Source organism: Miniopterus schreibersii, assembly GCF_964146895.1.
Source record: "Miniopterus schreibersii genome assembly, chromosome: 5".
Taxonomy (NCBI): domain Eukaryota; kingdom Metazoa; phylum Chordata; class Mammalia; order Chiroptera; family Miniopteridae; genus Miniopterus; species Miniopterus schreibersii.
Genome location: NC_138106.1, coordinates 28,173,515 through 28,195,059, shown reverse-complemented (window position 1 = coordinate 28,195,059; position 21,545 = coordinate 28,173,515). Strand labels below are relative to the sequence as shown.

Here is a 21,545-nt window from a genome sequence, read left to right as displayed (position 1 = left end):
TTGAGTCATTTTATAAAATTTTATTTGCAAGTATTATCACTATACAAGGAACATCAGCTAGCAATTAAACGAAAGCTCTGAATCAAATTATTTTCAACCTGTTTTGTACATCTGCAGCCTCAAGAGCTGAATAAAGAAGTCTTCACTAATTATGCTAATTTAAGAAGGTAGGTGGCAATTTACCTTCAATTTTCTGAGTTTGACATAAATGCATGACTCTATTAAAAGTGCCATTAGAGAATGGGCCTCAGCTTTCCTAATGTAGTAATGGTGTGATATCCTGATTTCACATAAGTTCCTGTGAACATTCTAGAAACTACAGAGTATCAGAATCTTTACTCGTCAGGGACTTAAAATAAGTGGTTTTGGAAGAATTAGGGATCAAGAAGGGGTATGAAAAACCATAAAACCAAATTCTTTATCTGGCTAGATTTCAATTATATTTTCTCTTGCATGGGTTTATCATGTGATCCTCAAATTATGTTCATGAACCAGCAACACGAGCATCACCTGGGCGCTTGAACCCTCACCCCAGACCCACTGAATCAGAGTGTGCATTTTAATAGATTTCCGTGCATGTTAGAGGGTGACAAGCAGTGGCCTAGGGCTCCTGCAGCAGGGGCTGCAGCAGTCAATAGGTCTCCTCCTATCCTTCTGCTGTAACTTCTGTTCAGGAGGCAGATGGGACAGAGGCGTCAGTACGGTAGAGACCACCTCCTCTCTACAGCAAAACCACTGGCATTTAGTTTTCAATCATACACAGATTTTGATATTCGCAAACATCACTGCCAATATAAAATACAAATACAGAACTTAAAACTCTTTACAAGATTATGCTTGAAAACTGAACGTTTGAGATGAATCGACCATGTACAAAATAAAATGTAAACTAGGGCTTATAACTAAAGAACTAGGTAATGGGTACATGTAGGGAGTTTCTACAATTGATTTTAAGAAAAATGTAGCTCACTGGGCACTGAATCACTCATGGCAACAGAGAAAGGCAGGGAGCCAGCCTGACTCTGGGAGCCGTACACGTGCCAGGCACACTGGTTCTCACCTGTTTGTACTCAGATTCTCTTCCGACCAATACCTGCAGAACGTAGTTGACAGGGTCGCCTTTCATGGGTGGTACCGTCTCCCATAAAATTTCACATGAGTTTCCTTCTAACTGTGTTACTCGAGGTGCTGAAATACAGATTCACACATTCAAGATCAGAATTAAAAGTCTCACATTAACCGTGGCTATTTTAACAATATTAAGAGTGAGAGAGTGCTTGTGCCTGCCCCAGGGGAGTTCACTTGCCCAGCCTCCTACAGAATCGGCAGGGCGCCCTTTCCACAGAGAAGATCCTCTGTGACTAGCAAGCCATTGGCGAAACATCCTTGGCTCAGTATCCTATTGATAACTGCTTGGCCTGGATTGAATTTTTGTGAGTCACCGTGCAGAAGGCATAGCGCTGCGCTGGAAATGGGAGATGGTAGAGGGAGCCCCTGGGGGGAGTGGTTTTTGCTCCCTCCCTGACCCCATGAAGGGGGCAGAGAGTAAACTAACCACTCACAAACCTCAAGGTTAATACTCAAGGAGGTGAGAACAGCCCACTGCTGCGGCCTGCCAGAGGCATCTTTCCACAGTGAGAGCTCTGGACTGGGAATGGGTGCTGAAGTTGCCTACATCAATCTCCAGTCTCTGGGCACCAAGGCCTTTCAAAGATGAATGCCAACCTCTGCTCCTCCTAATGTCTTTGGGAAGGGAGATTTTCAAACCTTCCATGCTAAATTGTCCTAAGGGCTACACCAGGAATTTACTCTCATTTCTAACCAAAGCCTGCCACTCGAGTCTGTTCCTTTTCTTTGTCCATCTGTCCTCTGTGGGGATGAGACTGTTAAATTATTTGTAACAATCATTTATACATACTTGAGAGTCTGTTGGTAGGCCATCTCCTTTAAGGCCTCTCATTTCCCCCCAAATCCTATTTCCCTATCTTTTCTTTCAGAAAGTTCTTTTGGTTCTATCTTGCTGCTACTGGAAATATGAAGAGTATGCTTAAAGTTGGAATTGCACCCCCTACTCTAAAGTTCTGACATTTCCTCACTCTCACAGAAAAGCATGCCAGGATACACTGTCTACCAACCTTTGAGGGTAGGGGGGACACTCTTGGTTGTGCTGAAGGTGTAGGTTTCCGAGAAGGGCCCTTCCCCAGCCTCACTTGCTGCCTGGATTCGGAAGGAGTAGCATGTGAACTCCGTCAGTCTCTGGACCTTGTAGGTGTGGCTGGGTCCTCTGTAGATTGAAATAAACCTAGGGGGAGGAGCAGAATCCATTGGCCACAGGAACTTTTATTACTGACGAGAAATTAATCACAATACAAACTAGAGCAGATTAGGCGAACTTGGTAAATGCTTTTCACATAGTCTGAATTATAATAACAACCCAGTTGCTATGTTATAGTTAAGTTTAAGGTCTACTTTATCTTTACATAAAAGAAAAACACAAGTTTAAGTACATATAAGGCTTAGAATGAGATCCCTTTAATTATGTGACAGATTCTAGAAACATCATTTATTTCTGCTTTTATTTATTAATAAAATTTCAAAAATTTCCTAATGGTAATATCTATGTAATCTGATACTATTAACCTACCTTCTGCTATATACTAGGCAATGAAGTCAATGTTAGCTGGCGCCCTGAGAAATACAATGTCCTGTTTACCTGAATTTTCCAAATAAATGAGGTTTAGCTAGAAAATACCTAAACATTTAACCTTTACCTTCCCAAGAGCTTTCAAAGCCCCTTTCCCAAACTAGTAAGAAGACATTTAGGATTATCATTCTTTGAGAAAATATGTAAAAGAAAAAAAATCTTTCCTCAGAAACATCCATCATAGTTAATCAAAATAACAGAAAAACAGCACAGGTAGGCTAACCAGTTTAGACTGGGAGCTTCAGATCCTTCTCGCATCTGAACCAGGATGAAATATTTGTACCTCTCTGCTAATTAATATTTCCATGAGACATAAGAATAGAAGGCATGAGATTAAAAAAAAAATAAGGCCTTAAATTTCAACTCTTTCCCCCAGGGTCTTGAAAAATTGCTATTTTCACAATGAAACTGCATTACTTAGAACTACAACATATAGTCATTTATCTTTTTACAGGTAACTGTAAAATTTTGGAAATAACATAACTTCCCTAAGTTATCCAGGACCTTTAGTAGATTCAGGATCTGGATCCTTTTGTCCAGGGACACTTTGGGAACAAACACTACATGAATTACTCTCTCCACACTGCCTGTTCCTACACAGGCCACTGGTTCTCCAGTATCCAGAGCTTCCAACACCTGGGGACAATCGCTGTGTTCAGATACCGCTGGAAGTCAGTCAGTGATAGAATCGTAATTCAAAATGTGACTCAAGTCGAGTTGGCCTAAGGGTAGCAAAATCATGCATTCATTTAGCAAACACTTGACTGTCTCCTGAGTGCCAGGCTCTGGGGATCTGAAGCTGAATAAGGCCTAATCCCTGTGGGTCAGTTGGTCCTGGGTGTGGGCAGAGTTTTCTGAAGGAGAGCAGCAGCTTCTCCACGTGCTAGAGAACAGTCCCTCTGGATAGGTGTTGGGATGGATAGAGATTAAATGACTTTTTAAATAAAACCTGTCAGAATCAATACTAATTCTAAAACATCCACACATTCACCAGCCTTTGCAATCGAGTCCCTGGGCCACAGTCGTTTCACCTATTAAGTGTTCTTTCTGCTTTGCTCTGTAAGGAAGTACCGTTAACTGAAGGCTGAACATTTTAATTTCAGGGAAAGCCAGAGTCCAGGCTGAAACTCAAAAATACCATGGCAACCAATTCAGTGTTCTTGACACATCTCCACCTTAATGAAGATACTCTTGCTAATGCTGGAGGCAAACAGCTATTTATTAACTCAGCCTCACCTGGGCCAGAATCTCTAACCTGAGTAAATTGCCCTTAATCATACCACAGAATGGAAGTCACGGTTTAAGAAGTAAAAGTGTTACATCTTCATTACAAACTTATGATAAAGCCTGGTTTTTAAAGGAGTTAGGAGAGGAGTACAGTACTATCAACAGCACTGGTTCCCTCCCCTCCCCTGCTCAAAGGAGAGTATTTCCTTTTGAAAATAAGTTCAGTATGTCTATATAAGCAGTAGAAGAAGCATGTCTCTGACTGGTCCTTTAATTAGCCGCTATCTGTTCTGGGAAGCATAACCTGTTTGCTGCTCCGACAGAAGCCATAGGACTTATCTGAGCTCCCTCCCCCCAGAAAAGGCATGGGTGCGGGGAGGAGAGGAGTTTTCTTGCTTTGTTCTCCAAGTGTGTATGGATAAAGCTGAAACAGATGGTGGATAATTCCTCCGTCATGGAATTAACCAGGTAGAGAGCCCTTGGCAAGTGCAGAACAGTGATAGGCACAACACAGGCTCTCTCCTGAGTGCAGGGGCAAGGAGGTGGGGAGGGGAGACACAGGGGATCCTGAGAATCTGGGACTCACATTCCAAGAGAGCCAAGCATCAACAGACTTGAGTTTGAGTTCAACTGCCTGGTGATCTTGGGCTCTAGTGCCTACCCTTCAGGGGGCTGTTGTGAGAATCAAATGGGATAATGCAGGGAGAACCCATTATAAAATGCCTAGCACTTGTTATTAATAATAAAGCACCAAGGTTCCTGAATGATTTACCTCCTTTCCCAATGTTGGAGAAGCCTGAAGAATGCCCCCAAGGTGCAGCCCTCTTACATTCCCTGGGGCTTTCCTGAGCTGGAGAGAATGCTGTGCATGTGAGTACCATCCACCCATGAGCCCAGGCCAAGGAGGCCAGGAACTGCAGCTGAAAACAGATGGTGAAGGAGCAGGGGGCCTACATAAGTGCTGCCTATTCATGGAAATCTGGGCATTTTCACTTAGGGAAAGGAAAAAATGGAGAGAAATGCTCTCCTACAAAAAATATTTACTAGTGAGGAAAAACATAAACAAGGCAGAAGGTTGGGTGGGTCACTGAAAGTTTATGGTCTAAATAAATTCTTTATGGCTCTGCCTCCAACTGGCTTCAGTATGACTGAATGTCTTCTTGAAACTAAACACTTGGAGAGTAATAAGCACACATGGGTTTTAATGCTGGCAATTTATCAGTGATTAAAACCATGTTCTACGTATCCGTGAATACGAAAAGACTGCTAATTCTGCTGGCCTGTCAGAGCACTCTGCGGGGTGTACAATGACCTTGGCCACAGTGCAGAGTCTGTTGCCTTCACTGTGAAGTTGAACAAACTGGTAACTCCCAAGGCCGAGTTTCCACACCCTTGGGAATAATACGAACTGTCCTGTTCATCTGGCAGAAATTTTTATGAGATCCAAATCAAAGGGCCCAGTAAATTCTACAATCCATATTAAAAATACACGAGGAAGGCAAAACAACAGATTCTTGACATTTTCAAGAAATTCTAGGGGATGGTTATTCTTTTAACCTCAGTATTTTAAACTTTAATATTCTGAAAGATGACTTTTTGCACTGAACTGCAACCGAAGGAAGAAACCCAGATATGTTACATCTTTGAATGTGTCTTTATGTTAAATAATATTAGAGGAAAATAATAAAGAATTTAATTTTAAAATGTGCTTTTTTAAAAACAGCTTTGTTCAAAAGATACATCCAAGAATGCTCTTGGATAGCTTAGAATTTCAATTTGCAGGAGAACATAGGAGGTAATGCTAAGGTTTTTGTGTTTACTCCTTTGTTGCTATCTTATAATTTCCAGGCTATTAGAGGCTAACAGCAGCCCATTAATATCAACTTGCCAAAATGATCCAACCTGCTGACCTAAAATGGCCTGCAATCTACTAAAGGCTGCAAAGGGGCACGTTTCAAAACATGTTTCACAATATTACAAATCAACAGATGTCAGTGCAGCTATATTCCTTAACAGTGACAAGTCACTGCCTTTCTTTTTTCTCAGTTTCCCTGGGCGTCATGGTGCATGTGTGCGTGCATATGTGTGTGTGAATTTCCTATGTTACTGAGTGACGTCTGGGAATAGAGGATGTTCAAAAACAGGAATGAATAGCATGTCCCCTCACTCCACCAAGAACACCGAGTCCCGTCATGTCTATGCAGAAGTAGATGGAAGCAGATGGCATCATGCGCGGACACCTGAGGCAGGGAAGGTGCATTTCCTAAACTGGCTTTCTTGTTAATAAGAGTTCCCATTTGCAGACTGAGCACGAAAAGCACCAAGAGTGACTTCCAAAACACCAGTGAGAAAAGCAGTTAAATTCCTACCCCGCGTCCCCAGCTGTACATGGACCTTATGGCTTGTGAATGATCAGGATGCAATACTTTATGGTTAGGCTCCTTTTCTAGGAAATGAAATGTCAGTATAGATAACAATGAAACTCTTTACGTAGGAAAAAACCCCAAAAAATATCTTTCAGGGTTTTTTTTGGTTCAAACTGACTTAGTTATTGATATATTAAAAAGAGATTTATTTATATTCAAAGGAAGGATAACTAGAATCTCTGAAGGCCACCTGAGAAACCTGAAACCTCCCATTCTCCTACTCTGCTCTCAAATATATACAGTGAATCCCTCTGCGAGACTCTGCCCAGTCTTCCACATTTCTGCTTGCCTACCTTTATTTTACTGGCCTTGCCTCATCTTACCTGGTTTAGGAAAAATGGTGAGGAAAATGCTACCCAATTCCATTTGATTATTTTTAAATAGATAGAAATCCTATTTTCAAATAGAAGAAAAACACTAATTTGAAATCTACTTCTGGTTTAATATATCGCACAGTTCATTTACCACCCCTCACCTCTGCCTGTGCCTAGACATTTTATCCTGAAACCGACTAGGCTGGCAATACTCTTTATTTTGTAGCTGAATTTTTATGCTCCTTTTCTAAGAAATAGAAATGTTTTTTTCTCATTAATCAGGGACTGGAGACAGGCATCGTTAGCTCTATTCTGTAGACAGGGAGACACTAAGACAAAAAAGAAGTTAAGGGACATGCTAGGCATCTAGAAACTCAGGAATAGGTCTGGGATTACACAGAGACTTAACACCCTGGCTGAGGAGGACAACTGCCTTCTGGTAACTGAAGGTGATGTAAAAATGCCCTTTATCTCACAAGGGTGGGTGATCATGTGAATCAGGGCAACTGATTCCAGAGAAACGAAGGCAACTAATCCCTAGGGTCTCCTGTGGGCCCTGAGCTAGTTGCCTTACATCTATCTCATTTAATTCAGTGATATGCTCTGAGAAATACAAGCAGGCGTTTGTTGTGTAATAGACATACTTCCTCCCATAGTGCTCATGCACCCTGCCCACTTTTATTAGTTGTCTAGTATGTATTTTTCAGGGTTACTTTATGCAGATTGTTTTCTGTACCTCTCCAACAGGGAGCCTGCAGTAATACTGTTCACATTACAAGGCCCCTCTGATCCTGCTGGCTGAAGGAAAAAGTGTCATGAGCTCAAGGGCTGAGTTAAACAGAGAGCAAGTGGCAACTATCTACTCTTTTAGAGAGAGCCCTCTGCCCACCCGCATTTTGCTGGAGCCTTACTTTAAAATACACTAACTCTCTGACTAAACCTGAACAACAGATTAACCATAAATGCATTCCTGGAACTTAAGTTCCTCTTGCCGCAGTGCTGCGTGCAATTACCGGGAACACGGAGCCATGAGGGTCAGGACAAGAATCAGCATCTAGTCAGATTCTGTTAGGGCAGCATAACATTTTATGTCAACAACCCAGAGAAACGCATCTTCAGAATCATCAGTACAGTGTTACAGCCTGAAAATGCACGAGCTGACCTTGTTATTCTAATCTCTGTATTAGGTTAGCGCAGAATTATGAAAATGTTTACTTGGGGTTTGTAATTTTCTTGCATATACCGGAATCAAAGACATTCCAACCTCTGTGCTTGATCTGCTAAGAATAACACACTTAATCACTCTACGGACAAACTAAAATATAATTTTATTTTTCTATTGGAGTTAAATTCTTTTGTGCTGTTTATTGTTTCACATTATTTTCTCAGAAAGATAAGCTCCTTATAGGTAGGCTGCATACCTCAGAAGACCTAGCACACTGTAGTAATTCAAGAACAAATTTATGATTGACTGATCATAATCTAATTTCTAGGGATAAGCTTAGTCTTGTACAAACAGAGCACTGCTTTGAGGCTGCAACATAAATATGTAGCCAGAGACCTTAGACTGGGAGCCCTGTGGGTCAAGAGCCTCAATACATGGGAAACAAATGCCTGTTTAAGGGGAAGAATGCTCAACATAGCAAGTCCCGGGGATCTGGATGAATTCTAGGTTGATGTAGTTTGAGGCAGGGATTTGGGCAAGATGCCCTTTAGGGATTCTCTACTACAGACATGAAATAGCCCCACATTTAAATAAAGCCATGTGTAAAGTAGCAGAATAGAAAGAGGCATCAATTACTTGAGAAAGACCCAGGGCCCACTTCTGTGCTTTGGAGTCCACCTCCTTGGTTTTCATCCAGTCCTGAGCCCTCGTTAGTGCCCATCCTTCCTAAGGCTCTCTTGCATGAGATTATAAGATTTGGACCCTTTTAAGACCATGTAACCTGTTACCTTCTATAAAAAGCCCTCTCTGTTCATTTAATTTTAAGCATATAATAGTTGCCATTCTTCTTTCCTCCCTCAATACGCTGTGCATATGTCAACCTTGAAGCCTTCTACATCGTGATTTGCATGACCGTGTCTGTCCCTTCTACCTATCCCCAACCAGGTGAGCTCCTTAAGGGTAGGGCTCTACTTTGGTCATCTTTGTCTATCCAATACTTAAGCATAGTTTCCTTCTTTGCATGTATAAAACTCCCAATAATCATAAGTTGAAATTAAGTCAATCTATCAAAAACAATACATTTTTTCACCTCGATGGTGGAAGGATTTGGTAGATATGCTATCATCATAAAAAACATTTCACTTTTTACTCGAGAACTAAATAATGTAGACAAAAAGCTCTCAATGCTTGGCACTTTGTAGTTGCTCAATAAATAGAAAGTTTGAAAATATATTTTTGGCCCAACATTATATTTAGAACACTCTGGATCATTTCAGATTTTCTGGTTGAGAGGTATATAAATGAACATAATAAACCAGGATATCATAGATGCAGAACCTTAGGTGTTTTGGACTCTTAAGGAAAGTATCTTTTTTTTCTTTTTGCTGATCCTCACCCGAGGATATTTTTTCCCATTGATTTTTAGAGAGAGTGGAAGGGAGGGAGAGGGGGAAAGAGGGGGAGACAGAAAGAGACATCTATGTGAGAAAGACATCGACTGGTTGCCTCCCACCCTTACTGGGGCTGGGGATCGAACCTGCAACCCAGGGTACGTGCCTTGACTGGGACTCAAACCCACAACCTTTCGGTGTGCAGGCTGATGCTCTCACCACTGAGCCAAACTGGCCAGGGTGGAAAGTTAGTATCTTTCTTATTATTTTCTTACTTGTAAAAAGGAGAAGCTAAAATAAGAAAAAAGAGGTAACATGCCATTTTTAACAAGAAACATTTTTTCAGTAAAGAATTTAGCTCACAAATGATCTACAATATCATTGTTTTAAGATAAAAATGGTGAGAAGAGCCTCAGAGTTCATCTTCTGGTTCAACCTCTACTTTATGGATGAGGGAAAGGTAAGACCAATAGTTTAGTAGCCAAAATCGACTCAACTCTTTAATCTGACAAATACTAAGCATGCAGTTATTTTTATTGTGCTTCTGTTGCAAAATATGTCTTAAGATTATTATTACTTGCATAGCTGGCTAAGACAGCTGTACAACTTGGATATCAACAGCTCTACTTTCAAATGTCCACAGTGACTGGTGAGTAAAGTCAATTAAAACAACAATTAAATCAATCTCTGGTTCTCATGTCAGCCATAAGCAAGATATATCATATTTTTGCTACATCCATAAAGACTGATTAGTAGTTAATGAAATCAATGCATATGCTACAGATATGCACACTTGTTCCAAAACCCACAACTAGAAACCACTCAAGCAACAATCAGTTCAATGAAAAGGGCAGCTGCCACTGTGGAAGACGACATTGTTCCTTTCAACTGAACAGGCCAGGTGCAAACCTTAACGAACCTCCAGAGAACTAGAAGTGACAAAGACTATGCTGATAAGTATTATGATGTATCCAACTCAAATGATTTCTCCCTCATCCTCATGAGTCAAGATCCAAAGTTAAAGGCTTGGATTCAAGGTGTCATTCACTGCAAGAGTTGTTTCAAGATAGAAAGGAAGGTCATCCTCAAGGTCAAATTAGGCCAAGTTTCATCCTATTAAATCCCAGGAATATTATTCCACAAATAGAATGAGAATTTATTATGTTCTATATTCCCATCAGTTTAATAACTTTCTGAGAGCATTGACAAATCTAATTTAAAAAAGATAAATTTGGACTCTAGCTCATAAAATTAAGAAAAATACTGTTTCTAACGGTAAGTTTTCTTAAATTACCACTTAAATTTAGGCAAGTCATTTATTTGATTAAAAGGCCAGTCTTGAGTGCTGTTTTTGGAGGAAAGAGGCATGTATTGATTATTAGATTCTGCATTCTTTTCTGTCTGGCATGTTTAAATGTCCCCCAACAGCATACTCATTTGGGCCAGTGCTCATGGAGCTTTTGTTCTGAGTGTCTCTACAGGTGTCTGCATGAGGCACCTACGATGGCTGCCCACACAGGGCAGGATCGCAACAGGATGGAGATGGTTGATCTGGCGCAGAGCCGTCACTAGTGCAAGTAAAAGACCTTCACTAAGGAAGGTTCTCTCTACCACCAATGAAAGCCAAAAGCCCAGGGAAAAACATAAGGGCTCATTTATCAATTTTCTCAAATGCTAGCTTTACATATTATCATGCTTTCTGTTAGTTCATAATTCCCATTCCTGCCAGCCCTCTCCAGTTGGAGGAGTACCCTGCCAGGAAAATAATAAGCCCATGAAAATGCATCCAAAGGCATGCAGCACAATATTAAGGTGAATGATCGTGTCTTTGAGTGAGTATGTACTGATCTCTAATGAGCTACCAAAAGAAGCCTCACCCTCTGCACTTGCTAGACTGGGACTAGTTTCCAACAGGACAATCACTTTTTGTTTTTCTGTAGTCAGACTACTGGGTTTGACAGGTCTTTCAGAATCAAGTTCAAATGTCACCTGTTTCAAAAAGCCACTCCTGATCTTCCTTCAAACTCCCAAAGCACTTTTCTCCTACACCTGCCTCCTCCATCTCCCAGAGCTGTTTTTTTCCAATGACACAAATGTTCTATGACCATTTGTGGGTTGATATTATGCTCCTGGAGGCAGGGGTTTGTTTTTTCCTTGATCCACTGAAGGCCCACCTCAAACAGCAGGATTCCACTGCGCTGAAAGGAGTCAAAGCACTGGAGTACAGAATGGAGGGTGGAGACTGGAAAAGGGCTTCTGTGCTACCTAAAACCAGCTCCCCACATAAAGGAACAGGACACTATCATGCATAAGGGGAAATGACAGAGGCACTCCATGCTGACACTGGTTTTGTGCCTCAGCAGGTGTGCCACAGGGAAGCAGCAGCATGTGTCTCGCCTACCTCTTCCCTTGACTTCTTTGATTTGGAATTTTGGTAATAGGGCATCCTGTCATCATTAACTTTTGTTCTACATCTGAATTATTCTTAAATACAGGTCACCTGCCCATCTTATGATCAGCCATTTTCAGAGGAAATGAAGTCAGGTTAAATAAATACTACATGAAGGGCTGGATTTGATTTCTGTGGCTAAGAGTGTTTCCTGGGCATGGAGTTATATGAAGAATCTCCTATTTATTCTGGTTAATTCGATATTGTATTGCCCACAGTAACACTGTATAATCCCCATCTGTAAATCACCACAGCTATTTCAGATTGGTAAACATGTTTGTCCTGATGGTTACTGAATATTTAAAGAGGTAATGTCTCTTTCTGAATCTTATTTCCTTCTGCACTCGTGACTAATTTAATGCTATTACATCGTGTAAATGTGAATTTGACAATTTTCTTCTTAGATTATTTCTCTCCACTATCTGACTTTGTGAAAGAAAAAACAAACACATATATTATCACATGTAGGGAAATCAGGATCTTTAGAATGCTAGTTCAGAAATTCCAAATGAAGACTAGAGGGTAAAACTGAGTATAAAAATGCAGGACCTAAAGACATAGGAAATCTTTCAACAAAGAGGAAGAGTGTTTTGGAGGACAAATGAACAAGTAGACTTCATCTCAAAGCCAAAGCCCCAGCACTGCTCGCATGCCCTCCTGCCCTACCTCTTGTTCCTGTCCTCCAGCTGTAGCGTGTACACCATGTCATCAGCAGCATGTGTCTTGGCATTACTGTCTCCCCACTTCAGCTTCAGGCTCTGAGGCCCAGCCGCAGCACACTCGAGTCTAGGCGGCAAGGGTGGTAATGGCCGAGTTTTTGCTTTAATGAACTGACTAAAGGGTCCAGCTCCAATTTCATTTATGGCCTGAATCCTGATCCTGGAGAAAGAAAAATAAAAACATTGCAGGTTTAAGAAGCAGCAATTCCTCGTCTGAAATAAACATTCTGGAGTATTTATTACTTGTCACTAGAGCAATATCATGGAATTAAAAAACAAATTAAAGTAATTCAAGACAAATAGAGAACCAGGGAGCTAGGAAGACAGATTATACTCTCTGTCCAAAAACCATGCTTTTATATTTTGTTCAGCCATCCTTTTGCTGCTTCAAAGTCAGTTTTGGAAGGAAGTGGGCTATAAAGAATAAATGAAATAGAGAACAAATCAGTGTCCTTCAGAGTTCAGAAACAAAGGACAACTGCTCTTCCACAGGGCATTTCTCTTCCTTCAGCCTCACCCAGCAACCGCTGCTAGCCCTTCCCCAGAGCGAGGTGCAAAAACAAGAGGTGGTAACAGGGTGTCATGCAGATGTACAAAAATCTCAACTGGATGTTTACTCTGGGCCATGTTATGGGTAACAAAGATATAACACTGAGATCCTGGGCCAGGAATTTAAAACCAATAGAGCTAAAATGCATATGTAAATTAACATCCTACTCTTATTCCTCTTTTGTTGGCTGAAACAGTTCTTCAGGATCGTCACACAACACACTGATGGCACCGCTCCATCCTCAGCCTCAACACCTCTTCCCACAGTGACAGTATGTTCTTGAAGTTTGTTTCCATTTCCTCCTGGCGTTCAGTGGCCTTTCTTCTCTACTCTGGGACCAAAGGGCTCACACACAGCCCCAACCCTCCCTCTGCTCTCCCTCTCTTCTTCCGCACAATATGGGCAGTTCTCCCGAAGCCTCCGACGTTTCCACAGCTCCAACCACTTCGAGACTATTTCCAGGGCCTCCAGTGGAAACCTCCATGCAGACCCCTTGCTAACTAGGTACTGGACAGTGTGGAGTCACATTTAAACTTGAGTTGAATTTGAAACAGTGTTTTAAAACACATGATAAAAAAATATAGTCAAAGAGATAAATTTTTAGGAAACAGGTTAGTATAAAATATTCCTATAACTTAGGCTTATGCATTTCTCATTTATAACAATTATTGCTTATATATATTAAATAGAAAATATCATTTAACATTACTATAACTAAATGCATCACATGACCTCAAATTATCATTAATTTTTCAAATTTAAAGATTACATAATTCAGCAAGTCAATATAATAATATGCCTGTAGATTGTTAAGAAGAAAAAGAAAAACGAAACAGATAAATTCTCTCCACTGAATGAAGCTATTAAACCTAGAAAATAAATGAGCAGCTACTTAAGAACTCTGAAAAGTAAATGGCAGCTGGAGAGTTTGGGGAAGAATTTGAACTATCACCACACCAGCAGTGAGTTTACCATTTTCCTCTCCATTGTCCTTGGACTGGACTCAATGCCACCTGAAATCCAGGAGCAGACATCTGCATAGACAGAGTTCTAAGAGAAGCCTGGCTCATAGAGAGAGAAAGCTGTCTGAATGCTCACAGTAAATGGGCAAAATCCCCCATTCTTCTTTTTCCTTTTTTACATTCTTTCATTCCCTAGCCCTTAGCCAATTCATCATATTAGAAGCCTAAAGAAAAAAAAAAAATCACATAATCATATTGATTGATTTAAAAAAAGCACCTGATGAAATCTAACGTCTACTCATAATAAAAATTCTCAGCAAATAAGGGCAAGAAGGGAACTTTCTCAAAGTGACACGGGCATCTATAGAAATACCTACAGCTAACATTATACTTAATGGTAAAAGACTAAGTGATTTCTCTTTAAGATTGGGAACAAGGCAAGGATGTCTACGCTTACCATTCCCATTCAATATCATGTACTAGAAGCCCTACAAAGTGAGTGTGTGTGTGCGTGCGTGCGTGTGTGTGTGCGCGCGCGTGTGTGTGGCATAGAGATATGGAAAAAAACAAAACAAAATTGAAACTACAAGACACTGCCGAAAATATTAAAGAAGACCTAAGTAGAGAGAGACATACTGTGCTCATGAATTATAAAACTCTACACAGAAAAAAATGTTAATTCTCCCCTAATTGGGCTATAGATATAATGCAAATCTAATAAAATTCCAGCAGGATTCTTTTAAGTAGATATAGATAAGTTAATTCTAAAAGTTATGTGGAAAGGCAAAAAAACTAAAGTTGCTGATACAAATTTGAAAAATAAGAATAAAATTTGAACAATCACACTACCTGACTTAGGACTCACTATAAAGCTACAGTAATCAAGACAGTGTGGTAGTGGTAAAGGGACAGACTCATAGATCAATATAACAGAACAGAGACTCCAGAAATAGATCCACACAAATATGGCCAATTGATTTCTGACAAATGTGCAACAGTAATTCAATGGAAAAAGAATAGTCTTTTAAACAAATGGTGTAGAAACAATTGGATTTCAATAGGGAAAAAATAAATCTTAACCTAAAGCTCACTTTATTCTAAACTTAACTCAGAATGGATCATAGATGTAAATATAAAACTTTTAAGGACAGGAGAAAATACTTGTTACCTAAAATTAGGTAAAGAATTTTTAGATAGGATGTGAAAAACATGATTCATAAAAGAAAAAAATTGAAAACTGGGCTTCATAAAAATTCAAAACTTTTGCACTCTTAGGAGAATGAAAACAAGCTACAGACTGGGAGAAAATATGTGCAAATTATATATCTGACAAAGAAATTATATCCAGAATGTATAAAGACCTCTAAAACTCAACAGTAGGGAAACAACCCAATAAAAAAAATGGCAAAATACTGGAACAAACATTGCATTAAAGAGGATGTACACGTGGCAAACAAGCACATGAAAAGACATTCAACATCATTAGCCATCAGAAAAATGTAAATTAAAATGACAAGGAGATACTATATCCCCATTAAAATGGCTAAAAAAATACTCAATACAATGCTGGCAAAGATAAGGGGCAACTGAAACGCTCATATTTTCCTGGTGAGAATACAAAATGATAGCCACAATAAAAAAGTTTTCCTATGAAGTTTAATATACACGTATCATATGACCCAGCAATCCGACTTCTTGGTCTTTACTCTAGAGAAATTAAAATTTATGTAAACATAAAAACCTAAACACAAATGATAACAGCTCTATTCATAATCACCTAAAACTGGAGGAATATCTGCCTCATAATTGAGAATTTAGCAAATACTCATCTCTGATAAATTATAGCAAAAATTCCATTAAGAGAGCCTTACTGTTTCCAAATTCTATTACACCAGACGCAATATCAGGTCTCTTGTAGACAACGCTAGTTTCTCAATATAACACTGAAAGACTAAAATCAGCTTTCCCCTGCCTCCCAACATGAGTCCTATGAAATAGCTTTATGGTACTAATACAAGAGTATTTTTCTATGATTGGAAAATAAGAAATTTTTCTGCACCTGGAGAAGAAAAATCTTTTTTAAAAGGTGGCAATCATGGTGATAGAAATTACTACCCTTTTCCTCTTCTCAGGAAAAGGGAATTAAGTCTCAGTCCTTCTTCAAAGGTGTAATATACTTCCTCACCTACGAGGTTTATATTAATGTCTTTCTAGTGTTCCAGACTGCCATTCCTTCCCTTTATTCTAGGCAAGTATTCTTAGAGCCCAGAAGTCAGGATACTTTCTCCCATCTGCTTACTTACAGTCCTCCAGAGTTCACCTTGTGTCCACGTTTTGCTCTGTGCTGCCCAAACAGCCCTTAGCTACTTTAATTAATGAAAGAGAGTGAGCTAATGGGTTACTTAAGACTGTTGTTCTGCTCAAGGAAAAAAATACTAAGAGATCTGAATCATTTGTAAGAATTAAAAATATCTTATAAAATACAAGTATCGAGATAAATGTAGATTTAATATTTGATTAAAAAAAATTTTTTTTTTTGCAATTTCACTTATTTCCCCAAAGCCTCCATAGTGTTTTGATAGGTATTGGGTTCCTTACACTGTAGACCTATGGCTCTCTGATTTTTTACTGAGAAGTATTTGGTAGGCACATAGTTTTTGCCTTAAATATACAACAACAACAAGAATACTACGGTAGCATTTTAACTCTCTTGAGCTTTGGGAATCATGTCATCACTTTTGTGACCTTGGGGCAATTATCTAACACCTTTAATTCACAGCTTTCCTAAGTAAAAAATGGGACAGTAATATCTTTGCTGCATTTATAAACAGGATTGCTTAAGATAAGGGATATGGAAAGCAATTTATATGTTTTTTAATATATTATACTCTATCACACAACCAGAAAAGAATTCAAAGGGCTAATTTATGGAGTTGTTATGAGTTGTTATTCTTATGACTTCTTGGGAGGCCACAAATCCTAACAGTGAGAAAAACGTGTTGAACACCACGAGGAGTGGCACTGCAGTGGGCATATAAGTACATGTCCTCATTTTAGTTGCATTATTACACTACCTCACTTTATAACGTGAGTAATTTGCTGATATCATCTATGTTCTTCTTTGCTCTAAATTATGGCCCAGGACGCAGCAAAACTGAAAAGGACTGGCTTTTTAAACCATCCTCAGAACATGAGGGTGAGACAAAGAGCTCCGGAAGAGATGAAAATGTTAACAATGACCACAATAAACAACGCTGAACACTTGCTCTGCCCATTTGTCTTGCCTTTAGAGATAACTGCAGTTAAACTCAGAGCGGTTAAATAACTTGACCTAAATGACATAGTGGATATCAGGTATTGACGTCTAGATTTGATATGTACATTATCTCTAATTTCTACCGGACCCCATGAGGCTGGAATTACTTGTTTATTTTACAAGTGAATTAATTGCATAGGCCAAGTCAGTCATTTGCCCTGATCTACACAGTGGATGCAGGTCAGGTCTGGGTGAGAACCTTTTTTTTTTTTAGGCCCAAAGTCTTTGTGCATTCTGGCATACCATACTCTCCTAACATAACCTGGACCACACATGGCTTCTAATCCAATCAAAGAATTTTAATTCAAACCACACTTTCAGTTCAACAATAATTCCCTGCTTTCTGACAATGAAATAGACATTTATAACAGCCAACGAATGTATCTTTACGTTATTTAAATAACTTTTGCCTTGAAATCAGCTACCAAGATTTCAAAATACTTTAACTTTCCTTTGTTTTTACAAAAACACATTTTGCTTCAGTAAAAATGCATAGAAAACATTTTTTCCATATAGCTGATGCACTGAACCAACGTTAATTAGTTCCAATGACAAAGTCACACTCAAAACTGATGTAGAACTAAGGAGCTGATACAGTGAAATGAGGCAGGATCTTCTTGAAGGCATGTGAACATGTTAAGAACTCTGAGTCTAGAAGGCTGAGAAAGCAGAACAAGACTAAGAGAGTTACTGTTCGTCTTGTTTGGGGGTGAAAATAATCTCCCAATTCCAGTGAGAGCTCACCTGGGACTAACAAGCAAAACAAACACTAACCTGAGGAACAAGTCCAAGAATTCACCTCAGAAAAAACTGACTTTTAGGTTTTATTAAATTAATTAAAGTCTATCCCAAACCCAAACTTGAGCAGTTACTGCTCATCTTGAAATTCAGATAGGAGCTGTAGGGCATTTTTGTTTGTTTTTAAAACATGCCTTGCATATCAGTTTTTGAAATGTTAAGTTCTACAAATTAAGTATAAGGGAAATGGAATTTTGTTTTCCAATTTAGAGAAGTGATGTAACTCTGAGAAACTATATCTTGGCCAGACTGATGTGAAAAATCTCTTCAAGCAATATCCATCAATAAACTGATAATATTGATTAAATAAATAAAATTAAGAATATTCTTGCCCTGGCTGGTGTGGCTCAGTTGGCTGGGTGTCCTCCTGTGCACCAAAAAGTTGTTGGTCGGGGCACCTGCCAGGGTTGCAGGCAAAAATCTACTATTAAAATAGCTACTAATTCTAGATGCCAGATGCATTCCCGCTCCCGATCACAGCCTCAACAGCCTTCAATAATTCACTTTACACACACACACACACACACACACACACACACACAAAATCAAATTTCTGACACCACCTGTATTAAAAGATGAATGGCTTTCAAAACAAACCTTCCTCACCTGAGGAAGGTGACTTCTCAGCCACGGTCAATCATCCTAGTGCTCAGGATGTCTGGAGTGCAGAGTGGGTGGGCAGGGAGGATAGCCCCCCATCTCCCATGAAGGGTTGGGGTAGGAGAGGCCTAAGAAGCAAAACATGGGCTTTTTACAACACCCCCCATGCCACCCAATCTAACATCTAATCACCTAATTAAAGAAGAGAAAAAATATGAAAGAGAATAATCATCAGATAACTTCTGATAAAGTAAAATAGCCTTAACATAGGAATCTCTTGCCGAGAAAAGCGTGTTCAGGATGCAGTTATTCAGAGGAGGCTTCCGGAAGGGCAACCTGAGCTGGGGCAGATTCAGCCCCTGCTCCAACCAAGCTCCTTCTCCAGAAAGCTCTTTGGATACCAGGCCACCATTCTGTCTCCAGGCACTTAGACTTGCTTTTTTCCCCCCTGTGCCCTGCCTTGACTGGGGGGGGGGGGGGGGGGAGAGGCGGGGGTTGCACGACCTTAAATATCTCCCATTGTTTAAAGGCAAATGCCAGATTTCCAGACACTTCTACCTGTAATCTAGTCACAGCCCACTTTCCAGCTCACTGCTTCCTTCCCAAACATCAGCAACACAATCTATTGAGAGCTTACTTACACTGTGTCAAGTCCCATACAAAGTGTCTGAAATCTTATCTAAAACACGCAACTACCCTATTAGATAGTTAAAGTTATTATCCCTGTTTTATAGATCAGAAAACTGAGGCACAGAGAGTTTAATGACTTGCCTGAGGTCACAGAGACAATAGTGAGAGACCAGGACTGAAGTCAAGGCAGGCTGTCTGACTCCAGTGTGCTACTTCCAAACTATTCAGAATTTGTCTTCTAGCCCATCTCATCTTGTTAAGATGAAACGATTTATGATTCACTTCTGGAAAGGCTAACGTAGCGCTTGACATAGAGTAGGGATTCAATAAGTGTTATTTTCATCCCCATTTTACCCAGCAAAAAGAGCAGAAATGAGCCTAACAAACAACTCTACCTTTTGTTGTTTGCCAGCTCAGTATGAGTCAGACATATAATGAGGTTGCCAAAAAAAGTAATGTTAGGCAACCTTACTAACTGTTCCATTTGGAAAAAAAGTAAGGTGACAGTCTTGCTTTCCTCTGAGCCAGCCCCGTTCCTAGAGGCCTGGGCATACTACTCACTAAAGAGGCCACAAAGAAACAGGACTCGCCCAATGAAGAGGGTGGAGGAGGTCACAGAAAACCCACACAAGTCAAGACAGAAGGGAATGCAGTGCGGATGGGGAGGTAGGAGACAGCTGACATGATAAGATGATGACGGCGAGGTGCCCCCTGGGACCGCTAAACCAGTCTACAGGAGTGGGGCTCAGCCTTCTGTAGTTTGCAAAAGTACTCCAGGTGATTTTTATATAATTAACATTCAAGAATCAATATTCTAGGCAGAGGTTCCCAAACTTTAACATGAGCCAAAATCTCCTGCAGCGCTATGTAAAGCAGAGTGTCTGGCTGCACCTCTAGTTTCTGATTCAGTAGGTCTAGCGTAGGGCCTGATAACCTGCATTTCAGCAAGTTTCTAGATGATGCTGGTGTTGCTGCTTTAGGAACCACAGTTTGAGAACCAGTGCTCTAGAGGAAGGCCCAGGATCAATTGTGTAGATTTCAGACAGAGAGAGGTTTTAATGAAACAGAGTTAGTCACAAGTGGAATGGGCTGCCTGGAGACCAGGAGCTGGATCCACTGCCTGGACTGGAGATGCTGGAGCAAGGGCACCAGGAATGGGTGACCTTGTCTCAGCTCACAGAGACTATGACTCTGTGGCTGGATGCATGTAAAGGAAAGCTACATCTCTGTTATCAATAACATTTTTCCCCCCACTCAAACAAAAACACAACCTCAATTTCAAACTCAGTTCTAAACTTAAAAGTAATGCCCTTAAAAATGGCATTGTAATTCCAAACAGGGTGTCAGTCAGTCAATGGGTATTTGTGCAAGAACCAATGGAGAAGCAATGGATCAATTAAAATACCCTTTTTGCGTTAGTAGGTTTGCTAGAGAGGTGCATGTTTCTGTCCCCACAAGACAAAGAAAAAAACTCAGTATGAGAACAATTTGTAACTACTGAAAATTAAAAAAAGAAAAAAAAAAATCAAACCAAAGAAACAAGTCCTTTACTGAAGCCCCATGGTCTGCTTACGATGTTTCATTCCACATTTTTATCTAGAACATCACGATCTGTTTTATATTTTAACAAATTTATGCATCAGAAAAAGGAGAGGTGAAAGTTGATTGGACCAAAATTACCACCTTAGTTCCTTGAAATACTCACTTTGTATTTCACTATAATTGTTGCAATTGTGCTTTTGAAGAAAAAGAAGATATTTTTCATAATTTTCACTGTAACTGGCATTTCGTCATGAAGCAATGATTTCCTACTTTAGTTTCTTCACTGGAGCTCTAGGTGTCTTTCTAGAAGTCATCTAACTGTATGTTGACTATTAAAAGCCAACATTCCTCCAACATTATCCTTCTATAAACCTTAAGGTTTGTAATCATTCATGCCACCTTTAAGGTAGGCGCAGTGTCAGGAAGAGGTGAAATTCCTGGGCTAATACTTGCCCTAAAAGCCCTTCTATGGTTTCTGATCCAAATGCTCAGAGCACTGGCCTAAGGATTTGCATCCGTATAGGGTAGACATGAGTGCGCATCAGAGTAATCACAAAACCTTTCAGTGAGTTCCTAAACCAGTGTGGTTTCTTCATAGGTTTTCTGGCCTGAAGGATCAGGTCAAGCAATATTCTGGATATCTGATCTCTTAAAAACAGCTGGGGGATGACAATGACCCAGTCATTTCCCCCCAGAGGTACACCTCAAGGTCAAGTTTCCTTAGAGCATCATCATCGGGGAAATTCCTTGTT

The 21,545-nt window shown here is 39.9% G+C and overlaps 1 protein-coding gene across 4 annotated transcripts in view; it reads right to left on the bottom strand.

The window, feature by feature from the left end:
• Positions 1-21,545, bottom strand: part of FNDC3B (fibronectin type III domain containing 3B) — a 292,074-nt gene that overhangs the window by 5,571 nt on the left and 264,958 nt on the right. For all 4 annotated transcript variants that reach the window (XM_081137956.1, XM_081137958.1, XM_081137959.1 and 1 more), the window contains 3 exons: positions 12,343-12,555; positions 2,136-2,302; positions 1,061-1,188 (listed from right to left, as the gene is read on the bottom strand). In XM_081137956.1, coding sequence (XP_080994082.1) covers positions 1,061-1,188; positions 2,136-2,302; positions 12,343-12,555 — 508 coding nt within the window. The remainder of the gene's footprint in view (positions 1-1,060; positions 1,189-2,135; positions 2,303-12,342; positions 12,556-21,545) is intronic.